The sequence below is a fragment of the Polypterus senegalus genome, chromosome 13, assembly GCF_016835505.1.
Source record: "Polypterus senegalus isolate Bchr_013 chromosome 13, ASM1683550v1, whole genome shotgun sequence".
NCBI lineage: Eukaryota > Metazoa > Chordata > Cladistia > Polypteriformes > Polypteridae > Polypterus > Polypterus senegalus.
In genome coordinates, this window is record NC_053166.1 from 80978080 (window position 1) to 80992455 (window position 14376).

Sequence of the window (14376 nt, forward strand, 5' to 3'; positions counted from 1 at the left end):
CGAGCGGTTCGCAAACTCTTGCGGTGTTAGTTTTCTCTGTTGTTCAAGGTTGTTCAAGGTTCTAAGTGTTATGCAATGTTTTTACATTTAGTTTACTATTATGCTGTGCATTCAATGGTATAATTAACTATATTTGTGCTTAAAAACTTAAAAAAATATATTTACATACAGTTCGTATGGTCTTGAAAGGATTAAATGTATTTACATACAATCCTATGGGGGAAATGACTTCGGTTCATGACCAAATCGGGTTTCGACCAGGGTTTTGGAACGAATTATGGTCGTGAACCAAAGTTCCACCGTATTACTGTAAGAGAAAATTGCATTTTACGGAAATACAAACCAGTATTACTGCGAGAGAGAATTAAAGGCACAATACAGTGACGCATATTACAGCCACATACAAAGGTCCCTTGCCATTTAATATAGTCGGTTCCTACTAATATTTATGCACTACTGTTCTAGCGCCCGTTATTGTAACAGTCTTAATGTCTAGTACAGCATATTACTCATTTGTCTACTGAAAATGGTATGTAGAGATCCCTGAACTTTATAGGAAAAAGGATTTTTCTCATAAGGGAAAAACACAAAGAAATGTAATTGATTAGGTTACTGCTTACTTATTTTTCGTGATCTAAAGATTACCTGCAGTAAGACGATTCATTCAAGTACTTTTCTTGTCTGACACACTTTTATAATATTTTGCTTTTGTTGTGCATCTAAATAGTGTACCACTGTCTAATGGGGTAAGTTAGATTGTACTTGTTTTAAACTATCAAATCTTGTGTACTGTGTGTTTTTGTACAAGTAGAGGAACTGTCAAAATTGTCATTTATGACTGTTAATTTGAATATCCATACTCAATTCTTACTTGAATGAAGTGATACGAAGGCACTGGTTTGTTTAGACGCTGTGTAAGAAGGGTGGGGATATTGGAGTCTCACAGAAAATTGCAGCATCAAGGCCTACGATTCCCTATTGCAGCCTTAATTCAGTCAAAATAAAAGCTCCACTTATTTTAGCTCATCAAACCTTTGCATGAGCTTCAAAAAAAAATAAAAGTCACATTAGTATTAGTGCACAGTATTATGCATTACACAGAAGAAACAGTTTTTTCCTTCTCTGCTTTTGGCTTTATTTTTATTTATTTATTCATGTATAAATGCTTCCTTTTAAAAGTGGAAAACTCAAAGCCAAATTTGAGGACCTCTTCAGGCTAGTACAGGTAGTCCCCAGGTTATGGACACCCGACCTACGATATACGAACGGGGCCGCAGCTGCGACGCATGAACCTCAGTAACTGCCTCTCCGTCATCTTCGGTCTGGGGACGCTGTAAGCGGTGGCTGGACGGAGGATGGAGGGGGGCGATTTCGCTGCTCGCGCAGTGTAGTGTAGTGTCCCTCGGCCGGCTCCCGACAGCAAGCGGTTTCACTGCCTGCCCACCACACACAGCTGCCCCATTCGTTCTAGGTGGACGGCTAGTAATGCTGCAAGCGGTCACCCGGTTGTGGCTGAACGGGGCGGCGTGGGTAGCATTGTCCTGTGTCTTGGATGGCTGCGTGTTGAATGGGGGTGGTGTTGCTGACGCTGCAGGCAGTTTGCTGTAGTGGAGGTGACTGTGAGATGGGCTGGTGATGAACCGCCCGTTTCTGCCCCCATTCATTCTCAATAGCAAGCCTGCTTGTACTGTTACGCACATAGCAGGAAGTTGTCTCATGTCAGTACAGGATGGCCTAGATCTAATTATGCAGGTCCAGATCGTCTGGATGACTTTGATTTATGCGGGGACGATTCCAGTTCGGCACGAAAATGATTCTTCATGTCGTCAGTTCGCACACTTCTCGATGATCCGGGATTTTTCGGGTGATTTTCTATGTAATAAACTAAATAAGTTATAGCGTAATGAAAATTGCATAATTATATCTGGCCCACCCTATACATCTGATGTACTGAGGACGGATGCCTTCCTGCTGTGATAGCTGTACAGTGCTGTGAAGAAGAGCTCATGTTAACCTTTTATCTTCACCCTTCAAGAATGTCTCTGAAACACAAATCTGATGCAAGTGCTGGTAATACAGTAAAGAAGAGAAAAACCATCACCATTGAAAATAAAGTAGAAATAATAAAAAGATCGGAAAGAGGTGAAACTCCAGGCTAAAGCTTCAGACACAAAGATTTATCCTGGAACAGGAGTCATAAGCACAGAAGGAACAAAAACAACCCTTGTTTTTTTCTTCCCTTCTCTTAGAAAATTAATTGGTAACCACAAATGCTGAAGTGTTGCATTTAGTCTATTTCTTACTTTACCAAATACACAATGACAGACTTTAAGGAAAAGTAAAATATGTATGCAAAAAGTCAAATATGTACACAATACATAATGGCAAATTCCACTCAGACATTTAAATAACTCTGGGAAGTTTAACTAAGGGGTGCACTACTGCCTCAAAGCCACCAGAGTATATCATCTGTGGTACACCTGTTAAAAAAGGCAGTGTGCAGTTTTGTCTAATGGTAAATGGCCACAAACAAATGTTCTACTTGACCTAGTAGGAGAAGAGTTTCTTTACTTCAAAAGCCTTCAAATAATTATCACACCGTTTTTATTTCAGCTAAGAGATAGTACTATTAAGTAAAAAAATTGTTTTATAAACATTAAATCCAAGATGTTTCTCATGCATTGTGCATCAGCCTTCTAAATTTGTTCATAAATAATGTACCATTAACACAAAAATATCAAGGGAATTGTACTTGGTCTTAACAGAAAATTACCAAGTTGATTTGGCTGGGATTTTTGACATAGCTTTCATCATATATGCAATTGCTTTGGGAATTGATTGATTAATGCCAGGGATAACCTGCATTTATTGCAAGTAATCATTTTAAGTTAACACAAAAATTAAAATGTGAAGATATTAAGAACAAGGCAAAAAAAAGCTAATTTTTGAATGCAAATTTTACAAATTAACAGCAATACTCTTAACACATAGTTAAATAAATAAATAAATAAATAGTAACTAAGGCATTTAAGTTTTCAATACTTCAACTGAATAGCCCCATCAACTCCTCATTGTTGAACCATACCACAGTGCGCTGCTTGTTGGGCAGGTACACACGAATAGTTCCTCCTCCGCGAGGGATATCTCCAGGGCTGGCTTCCTCAGAGGAAGAAGAGGACGATGAAGATGACATAATGATGATGGAACAGGCGAGAAGCTCATACCCCAATAAAAAGCCAACAGTAAGCAATGACCAGCCTTAATGATTGTACTGCAGACTGAGGTTGTTCACAAGGTTTCACCTAAAACCAGTAGAAAACAAGATAAGTTAATGAAATTTCAAATGCGTTTGTTTAATAAATTACCACTACATACAAATTATCAGTACAAAAAAATCCCCATTCATGAAATTGAGTACTATGTTTTGCATTTGTTATCAATTACAAAATGCATTATCAAATCTTGATTGATAATGATGGGATTGATTTAAACTGGGTGAGAACAAAAATAGAATTGTAATATAATTTCAAATGAGTTTTAAGGAAAGAAATTACATTCTTTAAAAAGCAGCAGCAGAACAATGCTCTACCTTTTTAGGAGGTGTTCTGTATCACTTGCAATGCTTAAAAAGGTATAATCCTAATACTAAAAATTTTAGTAGCAGATATTAGATCCTAAGAAAAAACCTACATATCTTGTTGCCACAGTGTTTGTTTTCTGAATATACAGAATGCCTGTATATAGTATGTATATAGTTATAAATATTAAAATTTGTAATATATTGTATAGCTAATCAATTGACAAAGGACATTTAACACGCTTCCGGCAGCAGCTTATGCCTTGCTGTATGGTTGAAGAAGTTGACTAAGGTGTTAATCTGTTATCAGCGATGCTGAGTGAGAATTTCTATAAAAGGAACTACAGATAGCAGTACAGCACCAAGTGAGAAACATGTGTTGCAAAAAATGTTCTCACTTTGATGTATAATAAAAAAGTACTGCTTTCTGGCAGTATTTGCTCAAGTTGAAGTGTTACATCTTAAGTGACTTTTTAATAATCTCCCAGCAACTGTCAGTTTAATTTTCTACTGAGCAACACAGAACAAAAACATATTTCCTTCAACAGTACTCAGAGAAATTGCAGCTAATCCTTGTTTCAAGCAGTTCAACTGTGGCAGAATTATTTAGTTTCACTCTCGTATCTTCAGCTGTAACTAGTTTTCTCAGACACTTTGTTAACCAAGTTATTCAAAGTGTTAAGGCAGACATTACAACATCCTTCATATCAAGGTTCTATTTCTTTTGAAACCCTAGCAAAAAAGACTTTATGCCAAGTGGTCAGTTGTGAGAGAAAACTGGTATTAGTCAACTTGATCACAACACTTTCATGCATCTTTATGTGACACAGTTTGTGTGATGAGAGTGTGCTCTTGAATAAAACAAATCATTAAACAATATCTTTTCAAATAAACTTTCTCAGGCTGTGCGCCATAAAGAATGTGATGTTGACTTAATTTTTTTGTCTACTTTACAGGGCTCAACACTTACTTTTAAAGTGATTGCCACGCTTGACAATCAGGCATCAGTATTTGGCTGTCAAAACTGAAAATAAAGTAGCCATTTTAAACAACCTATATGTAAAGTAATTAAATGCTAGGATTTATACATCAGCCTACTAATGAAACTGTGACATAAAAGAATGTTTAAAACATTTATTATCATAACTAAATTCTTTTTAATGTGTTTGCTTTATCTGCCACTTCACGGCATTTTAATCTGAATGGTTATCACTTAACATGTCTGAGAATAGGGAGAAAAAAAAAAACAAAAAACATTTAAGACTATCTGCCCTCGATTCCCGGTATACAATGTACCAATAGTACAGCAGTTTTTTTCATGTTGTTCACAGCTTATTCAAAATGAATCCATCAAATCACTGCTGGTCTCAGAAGGAAACAGAAAAGACAGCTAAAGCTTCATCCAAACCTAGACACTTTTTTTGAAGTATGATCATGGTTTGCATTCTGTCCTGGTATGGCAAAGAAGATCATAAAGGCTGTTTGATCTGCTTTGCAATGATATTGGTACCATAATTAAACATCCTATTTACTTCTCGGCCATTTTTTGTTAATGTTTTAATTACACTTATATGTGTATATGTACTTTTTTTTTTTAAGCAAGCTGTTTAACATCATATCCTTGGTTTATTGTATTAGGGCTTACTATGCTTATCCAGAGCTACCGTTTAATTCTCTGGGTTTACACTCTCAAGACAGTTCAAGATTATATTTTATGCTTATAGTATTTGGACTGTATTGTCAATAGGTATCTCTATTTTAATCCTTATACGCCGCTGCTGGGGGTCTTGTTTTGTTTTGGATGTGCTCTGCCTCTAGGTATATCAGAGGACTAGGACTTTGCCAAGTGTGGTCTAGCCTAACATGGGGAGGCAAAATGGGTGAGCAGGGGAACTGGGGGAGAGAGAAAGACAGCAAGCTATTTCTAATCTATCCTTTTAATCCTTATAATTGGAAATGCCAACGTAACATTAGGATTTATAGCAATAACGCTTGGAAAAATTTGAAATTAAGGTCAAAGCTGTCTTAAGTTTAAATTACAAAATGACAACAAAAGTTCAGAAGCAATGTCTCCATGACCAAACAGTTAACATTCCAGCTCACAAAGTTAAAGGGCTGAATCACAAATTAAAGAGAAATAAAGTAAAGTATTCTCTCACCTATCAGGTCTTAATGTTAAAATAGTATTACGGGGTTGATTTGTTTAAAACCTAGATTTGTTAAACTTGACTTGCTTGTATGTAATGTTATTTGATTTTAATAAAAATCAATAAAATTTAAAAAAAAATACTACACAGAAATGTAATGAATTAATTAATAAGAATATTAACATTACTGTACAGCTTAATTGCTTGATGGTAGTTCCATGTTGAAAACTGAATACTAGTTTTGAAAAGGTAATAATGTGTTTCATTAAAACATTTTACAATTATTAAAATACAAATCCCTAAATTTCATCCTTTCCTTTTTCTTTATGAACTAAGAAAAATATATCTAACTCCATGGTCTGGGCTAGCTCACTCTCCAATAAAGAGGCATCTGAGAATTATATGAATCATAAGAAGATGTGCATGTGTATATAAGGAATGTCAAAAAAAATAAATACTTCAATACTAATTCAGTAGAAAGTTCTGAAAACTTTAACTTTTCCACATTTTTACAGTATTGGTAGAACTGGGAAAGTACTGCACTCACGCGTGACTATAAGTAAACAAATTTCTGTAGAAGGCACAATAATACAATATTAAAACCTACATATAAAAATGGCTCACATTGTTGACGATATACACCACATCAGCACATATTGAAAAGAAAAACAGCAGAGGTCATGATTGGAGGAATAGTAAAAATTGTACAAAACCAAAACAAATACACTTTTATCCTAATAAGGACTAATTCAGAAACAGATTTATGCGTGCTTAGAGAGCAAAATACCACAGATCAAATAAGCTCTAATCGCTTAATTCGTGCCACACATTTGCAAGAGATGAAAAGATAATTGCTTTGCTTTTAAATACCATCCTACACAGCCCCAATAAAAGAACGCCTTTTTTTCTGATGTCCATGTCAAAGCATCTGCCCATTTTTTAACTGGAGAAAACACTGGGGCGCGACTTACACGCATCCACAGTTGTGCATATAGGACTGTAGGATGTGGGAGGACTGCCAGCACAAACAGTTGTAGCAAGTGAACATCCACACAAGATTCCAACAAAGTGGCTATGTGGCTCATCTACCCCGGCAATGACAATGAGAAGCTCCATGTGCTAATGCCGAAATACTGTAAAATGACAAAGCATAACTCCCTTACAATGTGTACTGTGTTAACAGACACGTGTGATTTCCCAAAAAGCACAGTTAGCAGGACATGTAAAACAGCAATTTTCACTACTAAACATAAATCTGCACTCACTGAATTTGGGTCGTTCGTTTGGCTTTTGAAGGCGAACTGCCATTCATAAGTATAACCTATAGGTGAAAGCACATCATATATTTGAATGGTACGTTGAAAAATGCAATTACTGTCTCAGTCATAAATGTATTGAGTACAGGTAATGATAGCACAAATTCTGGATTTGTAGTTTTTGTACATGCAAATATTGCAAGAAAGACGATAAAAAGTATTTAAACCTTAGAAGCTTTCACATTTTATTGTTATGCAACAATAAAACATTGTATTGTATTGAATTGTAGACCAGGCATGTCAAACTCACTACCATTGGTGGGCCGCTTCGACTGCCATACGTGCGTCAGCGGGCTGCACTGTAACAAATACTATTATACAAAGTTGCTGTAGCTTTCTTTCCAATACTGAAAACTTTAAAAAATGTAACACTTAAAGTTTAAAGAAAAGAAATTTATTTCCATACAATCTCTGTACAACAGCATACAATTAAGAGTCTTAGCTAGGTCCTTATATAGGAGTCTTGCAGTCTGAGATCTATTTCTTTTGTCCTGACACTTGGCATCTCTTGTTAGCAACCAGTTCGTCAATCTCAGGCTTGCAATCCTGTGCAGCTGCAACTTTTATGAGGGATGAAAGGTGCTCGACAGTAAGTGTTGAGCGATGTGGGGTTTTGGTAGCTTTCATTAACAAAAATAATTGCTCACAAAGGTAAGTGCTTCCAAACATAGACAGTACTCTCGGTGCCAACTTATGGATCTGCACATACGATGGTGGCACACCAACTTCGTTGTATTTTGCCATCAGAATAGAATCTGACTGCAGTTAAATCAAATCCATTTGGATATTCTCAGGCACATTCTCAACATTGTAAGAGTATGGTGAAGTAAACACCACAAAGTCCTGTTCGTGTGGACTGAAATCGCGAAAACGCTCACTGAATTCATTGCTCAGTAATTCATGTTGGAAAACAAATCCTCCAAAAATCAAATTTTACTTTACTAAGTTTACTTCAAAGTTTATATTGTAAGATAAGCCAATATGCAAAAAGCCACCTGACCTACACTAATTATATAAACTCAAAATCACAAAAATCTGTTTACAAACAACTCGCCAAACTTCTCGCGTCCACTTCAGATCTTCAGCTGTAGTCTGCACTAACTTTTCGTTACAACACTAGCACAAAAAAACGTGAAAATATGCGAACTATTACTACTTGTGATGGTCAGTTCTGCCCAGTGGCCAGTCTCAGCAGCCCAGCCAGTAGTGTAGCCCAGTGGTCCACAACCTGTTTGACACCAAGGACCGCTTTACTAGAAGCAAATTTTTCCAAGGATCGGTGGGCTGTTGGAGGTTGGAGTTTATGGGATGATTATGGGCAGGTTCGTAGGGCAATTTATTCACAGTTTACATTACATTTCTATTATTATTAAGTTATAATTTAGTAATAGAAATTATACAGCTTACCATAATGCTGAATCTGTGAGAGCCCTGGGCTTGTTTTCCTGCAACCAAACAACCCTATCTTGGGAGGATGGAAGACAGTGACACGCGAAGTGTGTTGCTTATGTTCTGTCTACTCCGTAATCGCGTTTTGGTTGCGGTCACTGCAGAAAACGTGCATCACAAAGATAGGATGTTGGAAATGGATTTAGCTTCAATAGCTTCTTTCGCGTTATTTTAATCTTCTCCTGTCTACAAGTTATGCTGACGAGAATTTTTCTCAGCATTTCCTTGCGATGATACATTTTCAGGGTGTGAATGATGCCCAAATCCAATAGTTGAAGCACTGCCGTGCAATTGGGTGGGAGGAATTCAACGTGAACATTATCTAAGTGCGGAAGCATGTTATGGTCAGCACCGTTATCAATCAGAAGACAAATTAACCGTTTCTTCTTCATATTGTGAGGTTTCTGAACTCTTTTGGTATCTGGGATCCCCCCCCACCCAACGGGAACGACACGCTGAAGTGCGTCCCAAAGCGCTATTGCCACGTGTGAGATTGTTTGTCCAGGTCCCAAGAGAGTTTAAAAACCTCATATATTCTTGAATGAGTGGCGCATTAATATGAATGTTTCTAGAACAAGCATCACTGCAACCACATAAAAACAGCTTTTTCGGTGTCTTCAAATGCAGCAGTTCGCATATGTTTGCAACTGGAGATTTTTCTTCTTTTTTGCATATAACAAGTATGCCGTTTCTATAGAAGAATGATAATGAGTTAAATTCTAATGGATGTTTTTCAAATGTTGACGAGCAATAAGGAAAAGGTATCACTTAACACCACACAAAACAAAAACATCAAAAAAACAGTACGAGGAAAGTTCGAAGAAAGGACATTTTTTACAATGTATCTGTTTGGGGATCTTTGTGAAAATGTCCACAACTGAGCTGCAACCACAGAACTAACTGCTCTGTGGATGATTAATTCAAGCATTTCATGGTCACTTTGTTGTAATAAAAGTATCTGCTGCTGAATGTACTTCGTAGTAACGAGATTTCCAACTGTCAGAAACATAAAAATACTTTGTTGTAATACTCTCTCACCGTGGTCTCTCCTCTCTCTGCGCCGCTGCAAAGCCCCGCCCGCCTAGCGTTCTGAAAAGTGTCCTCAGTAAAGGGGGCAGCCTTTTTGCTGTAGCCCTTCACTGAATGAGTCCACACAATACTTGCAGAGCCACAGCGCCATACGTCACAGCAGTTTTGGACCTCAGCATAGCACTTCAGTTGCGACTTAGCGGCCGCAACTATACTTGCAGATGACGTTTCCAGTACCATAGTGCCATGGGAAAACGTGTTTTTGTCATAAGTAAGAAAAGTCAATAAGTAACGCCGAAGATGCAGAATGATTCAATCACAGATGATAATAATCATTTAGTGCTAACTAGGATCTGTCATGCGGGCCGCACAGATTTTTGTTGAGGGCCGCATGCAGCCAGGGGTCCGCGTGTTTGACATGCCTGTTGTAGACGACTTAATTAGGCTTTTTGAACACTGATAAACAGGAAAAGTCAAAATATATATATATATATATATATATACACACACACATACTGCTCAATAGAATTAAAGGAACACTTTTTAATCAGAGTATAGCATAAAGTCAATGAAACTTATGGGATATTAATCTGGTCAGTTAAGTAGCAGAGGGAGTTGTTAATCAGTTTCAGCTGTTGTGGTGTTAATGAAATTAACAACAGATGCACTAGAGGGGCAACAATGAGATGACCCCCAAAACAGGAATGGTTTAACAGGTGGAGGCCACTGACATTTTCCCTCCTCATCTTTTCTGACTGTTTCTTCACTAGTTTTGCATTTGGCTACAGTCAGTGTCACTACTGGTAGCATGAGGCGATACCTGGACCCTACAGAGGTTGCATAGGTAGTCCAACTTCTCCAGGATGGCACATCAATACGTGTCATTGCCAGAAGGTTTGCTGTGTCTCCCTGCACAGTCTCAAGGGCATGGAGAAGATTCTAGGAAACAAGCAGTTTCTCTAGGAGAGCTGGAGAGGGCCATAGAAGGTCCATAACCCATTAGCAGGACCAGCATCTGCTCCTTTGGGCAAGGAGGAACAGGATGAGCACTGCCAGAGCCCTACAAAATGACCTCCAGCAGGCCACTGGTGTGAATGTCTCTGACCAAACAACCAGAAAGACTTCATGAGGGTGACCCAAGGGCCCCATGTCCTCTAATGGGCCCTGAGCTCACTGCCCAGCAGCATGCAGCTCGATTGGCATTCGCCATAGAATACCAGAATTGGCAGATGCACCACTGGTGCCCTGTGCTTTTTACAGATGAGAGCAGGTTCACCCTGAGCACGTGACAGAAGTGAAAGGGTCTGGAGAAGCCATGGAGAACATTATGCTGCCTGTAACATCATTCAGCATGAGCAGTTTGGTGGTGGGTTAATGATTGTCTGGGAAGGCATATCCATGGAAGGTCACACAGACCGCTACAGGCTTGACAAAGGCACCTTGGCTGCCATTAGGTATCAGGACGAAATCCTTGGACCCATTGTCAGACCCTATGCTGGTACAGTGGCTCCTGGTGCACGACCATTCCTGGCCTCATGTGATGAGAGTATGCAGGCAGTTCCTGGAGGATGAAGGAATTGATACCATTGACTGGCCACCACACTTTCCTGACCTAAATCCAATAGAACACCTCTGGGACATTATGTTTTGGTCCATCCAATGCCACCAGGTTGCACCTCAGACTGTCCAGGAGCTCAGTGATGCCCTGGTCCAGATCTGGGAGGAGATCCCCCACAACACCATCTGTCATCTCATTAGAAACATGCACCGATGTTGTCAGGCATGTATACAAGAACACAGGGGCCATACAAAGTGCTGCGTACAATTTTGAGTTGCTGCAATTAAATTTTGGCAAAATGGACTAGCCTGCCACATAATTTTTTCACTCTGATTTTTGGGGCGTCTTTGAATTCAGGGCTCTGTAGGTTGATCATTTTCATTTCCATCAAACGATGTGGTATCCTTTCGTTCCTAACACATTACCCAGTCTATATCAGTATAGATATCCAGGAGGATTTCTTTTTCCCATTGAGATCTGATGTGTTTTCAAAGTGTTCCTTTAATTTTTTTGAGCAGTTTATACATACATACATACATACATACATACATACATACATACATACATACATACATACACACACACACATATACATATACACATATATATACATATACATATAAATGTATAAATGTAAAATGATTATTATTATTATTAATAATAAACTACTCATAACAGAAAAGAAGCCAACCCACGTAGTATATCCCTAAATATATCAGGGCACCATGTTTCCCAGTATTTTGTGTGTTTTTAAAATTTTAAAAAGTCTCAAACTATATTCTTCTTAAGTTCACAGACATTCAGCTATGAGACAACTTTCACAAAGATAAGAAATATTTCCATATGCTGAACATGCATTCCTAACCAAAACTGCAACTATTGAATTAACTGCAAAAAATCGGGAGTGGTCTCTTCTAAACTTTCTTGTAGATTCAGATATGGGGATGGATATTTAAGGAGTAAACTGCAGGACAGTGATTATATTTTACATTATTTACATTGTAAATGTAAAGGGGACTGGGTAAAGGGCTTCTGTTCTGGAAGGGGCAGAAATAAGCGAAAGAAGAAGTTTGGAGAAAAAAAAGGTGGTGCTGCAGAAAGAAGTTTTGAGTAGGTAGTCAGGAAACAATAAGCAAGAGTGTTTGTGGTACAGAGAAAAAAAAAAACAATTTTAAGTGGCAGGAGATAAACCGATTGGTAGGGTTAGCTTTCTTTTATTGTTTTGGAAGTATGATCCATAACCCAGATAATGGAGTTGGAGGCACTGTTTGTTACGGAACCAAGACGTCAAGTAAAACGTAGCAAACTCTAAAACCTCCGAGTTATATTTGCTTATTATGCTGGAGGTTACAATATAAAACTTGAATTAATTTTGTTAATACTATATTTTGTTAATATAGTTATGTTTATACGTAAATATGACTATTCACTAAAATAATCTATTGTGTATCATTTCTAAAGTAGCCGTGCTGTTAACCATCTTTTCTCTTATCCATCACGACCTTGTTGAACACCCCGGACAGATAATCAAGGTTTTACTGTATCTATGTATCATGTACACATACATACGCACGCAATCTAGGCAAGAATATAATCAACTACCCAACCCGCATCGTAGCATACGCCACATATAATTATTTATTGGTGAGTAGACACTTCCTGAAAGACACAGTTGTCCAAATAGGGAGGGTTTGACGATACAACTGTCAGTGAATGAAAAGATGGAACTCTGGAGAGAGCAACATACAATTGTCCGTGAGTGAAAACAGATTTTGGCAGATACAGGCATATGTTTTTGAAAGTTTGTCTTTGTGCCTTATTAATAGTCATTGCAAACGCCAATCTAACAGGAAATTGTCTGCATATAAAAGTAAAAGGCAAATTAGAATCTGATGGGGTCAGGGAAATCCGGGGAATAAGGACAGTTTGTACACTCCAGTACATTGCGGTGAATGCTGGTAACAGACAGTCTAGTGCCATTACAGAGACCTTTTGCTGGCATGAGGTTCCTGAGAAGCATGATGACTGAAACAATTTTAATTTTGAGGTTATGCAGAGGCATGCCAGTGAGAGTAAGATTATTAAAAAATTCTTCAGGGAATGCAAGTTGATCTGCAGGATCGTCTGTGACGATGGAGTCAATGCTGGTGAAAGTTACTTTGTCGTTAGGGATAAGTTTCAGCACCTGTTCATTAAGGTGTAGTGAGTCTTTGTTAGTGACACTTAATATAGCTTGCGTACTGAGTTGTTCCAGAGTGACAGTTAAGAAGTCGATGTTGCCATACAATTGCCTCACGAGCGATGTTGGAAGCCTGCGGAGGGTGAGAGTTGGCGGGCGGGGCCTTGTTGTGCGTTCCCCATGACATGGGAGGAGGGTTAGAGTGGGCGTTTGTGGCTCTTTCGTGCGTAACCCTCTGTTAGAGTTGGCGGGCGGGGCTCTATGAGTTGGCAGTCGTGGCTCTCTGTCTTGTGTGTGGTGAAAAGTCAACGTGGCTCAGAGATGCATGTGGACTTTTGCACAGACAATAGCGACTGAGGCGGTGTTAGATGAGTTGATGCATGCGGGCACATAAGCAGGCAATGCACATGCCTCGAGAGCGACGCTGGACGCGAAGGTACGGTTACAGTTGGCGTGCGTGGCTCTGTCGTGCATATCCCATGACGCAGTAGGAGGGTTAGAGTTGGCATTTGTGGTGCTCTCTCTTAGCATAAAACCATACTGCTACTCACTAATCATCACCTCACTTCTTAACCTAGCTTCAACTACTCTGTTTCATAACTTTGCACTGTGGCTCATCAATTTTATCCCCCTGTAGTTACTACAGTCCTGCACCCCCCCTTATTCTTAAATATCAGCACCAGTACACTTCTTCTCCACTCCTCAGGCATCCTCTCGCTTTCCAAGATTCCATTAAGCAATCTGGTTAAAAACTCCACTGTCATCTCTCCTAAACACCTCCATGCTTCCACAGGTATGTCATCTGGACCAACAGCTTTTCCATTCTTCATCCTCTTCATATCTGTCCTTAATTCTTCCTTTCTAATCCGTTGCACTTCCTGATTCACTATCTCCACATCATCCAACATCATCTTTTTCTCTTCATTCATAAGCTACTCAAAGTACTCTTTCCATCTGCTCAACACACTCTCCTCGCTTGTGAGTACAGTTTACACCTTTATTCTTTATTACCCTAACCTGCTGCACATCTTTCCTAACTTGGTCCCTCTACCTAGCCAATCGGTACAGGTCCTTTTCTCCCTCCTTAGTGTCCAACCTGTCATACAACTCATCATACGTTT

The 14376-nt window shown here is 38.7% G+C and overlaps 1 protein-coding gene across 3 annotated transcripts in view; it reads right to left on the reverse strand.

Annotated features, from left to right (window-relative positions):
* Window positions 1-14376, reverse strand: part of araf (A-Raf proto-oncogene, serine/threonine kinase) — a 107081-nt gene that overhangs the window by 64662 nt on the left and 28043 nt on the right. For all 3 annotated transcript variants that reach the window (XM_039775656.1, XM_039775658.1, XM_039775657.1), the window contains one exon: window positions 3086-3302. In XM_039775656.1, coding sequence (XP_039631590.1) covers window positions 3086-3193 — 108 coding nt within the window. In that variant the 5' untranslated portion in view covers window positions 3194-3302. The remainder of the gene's footprint in view (window positions 1-3085; window positions 3303-14376) is intronic.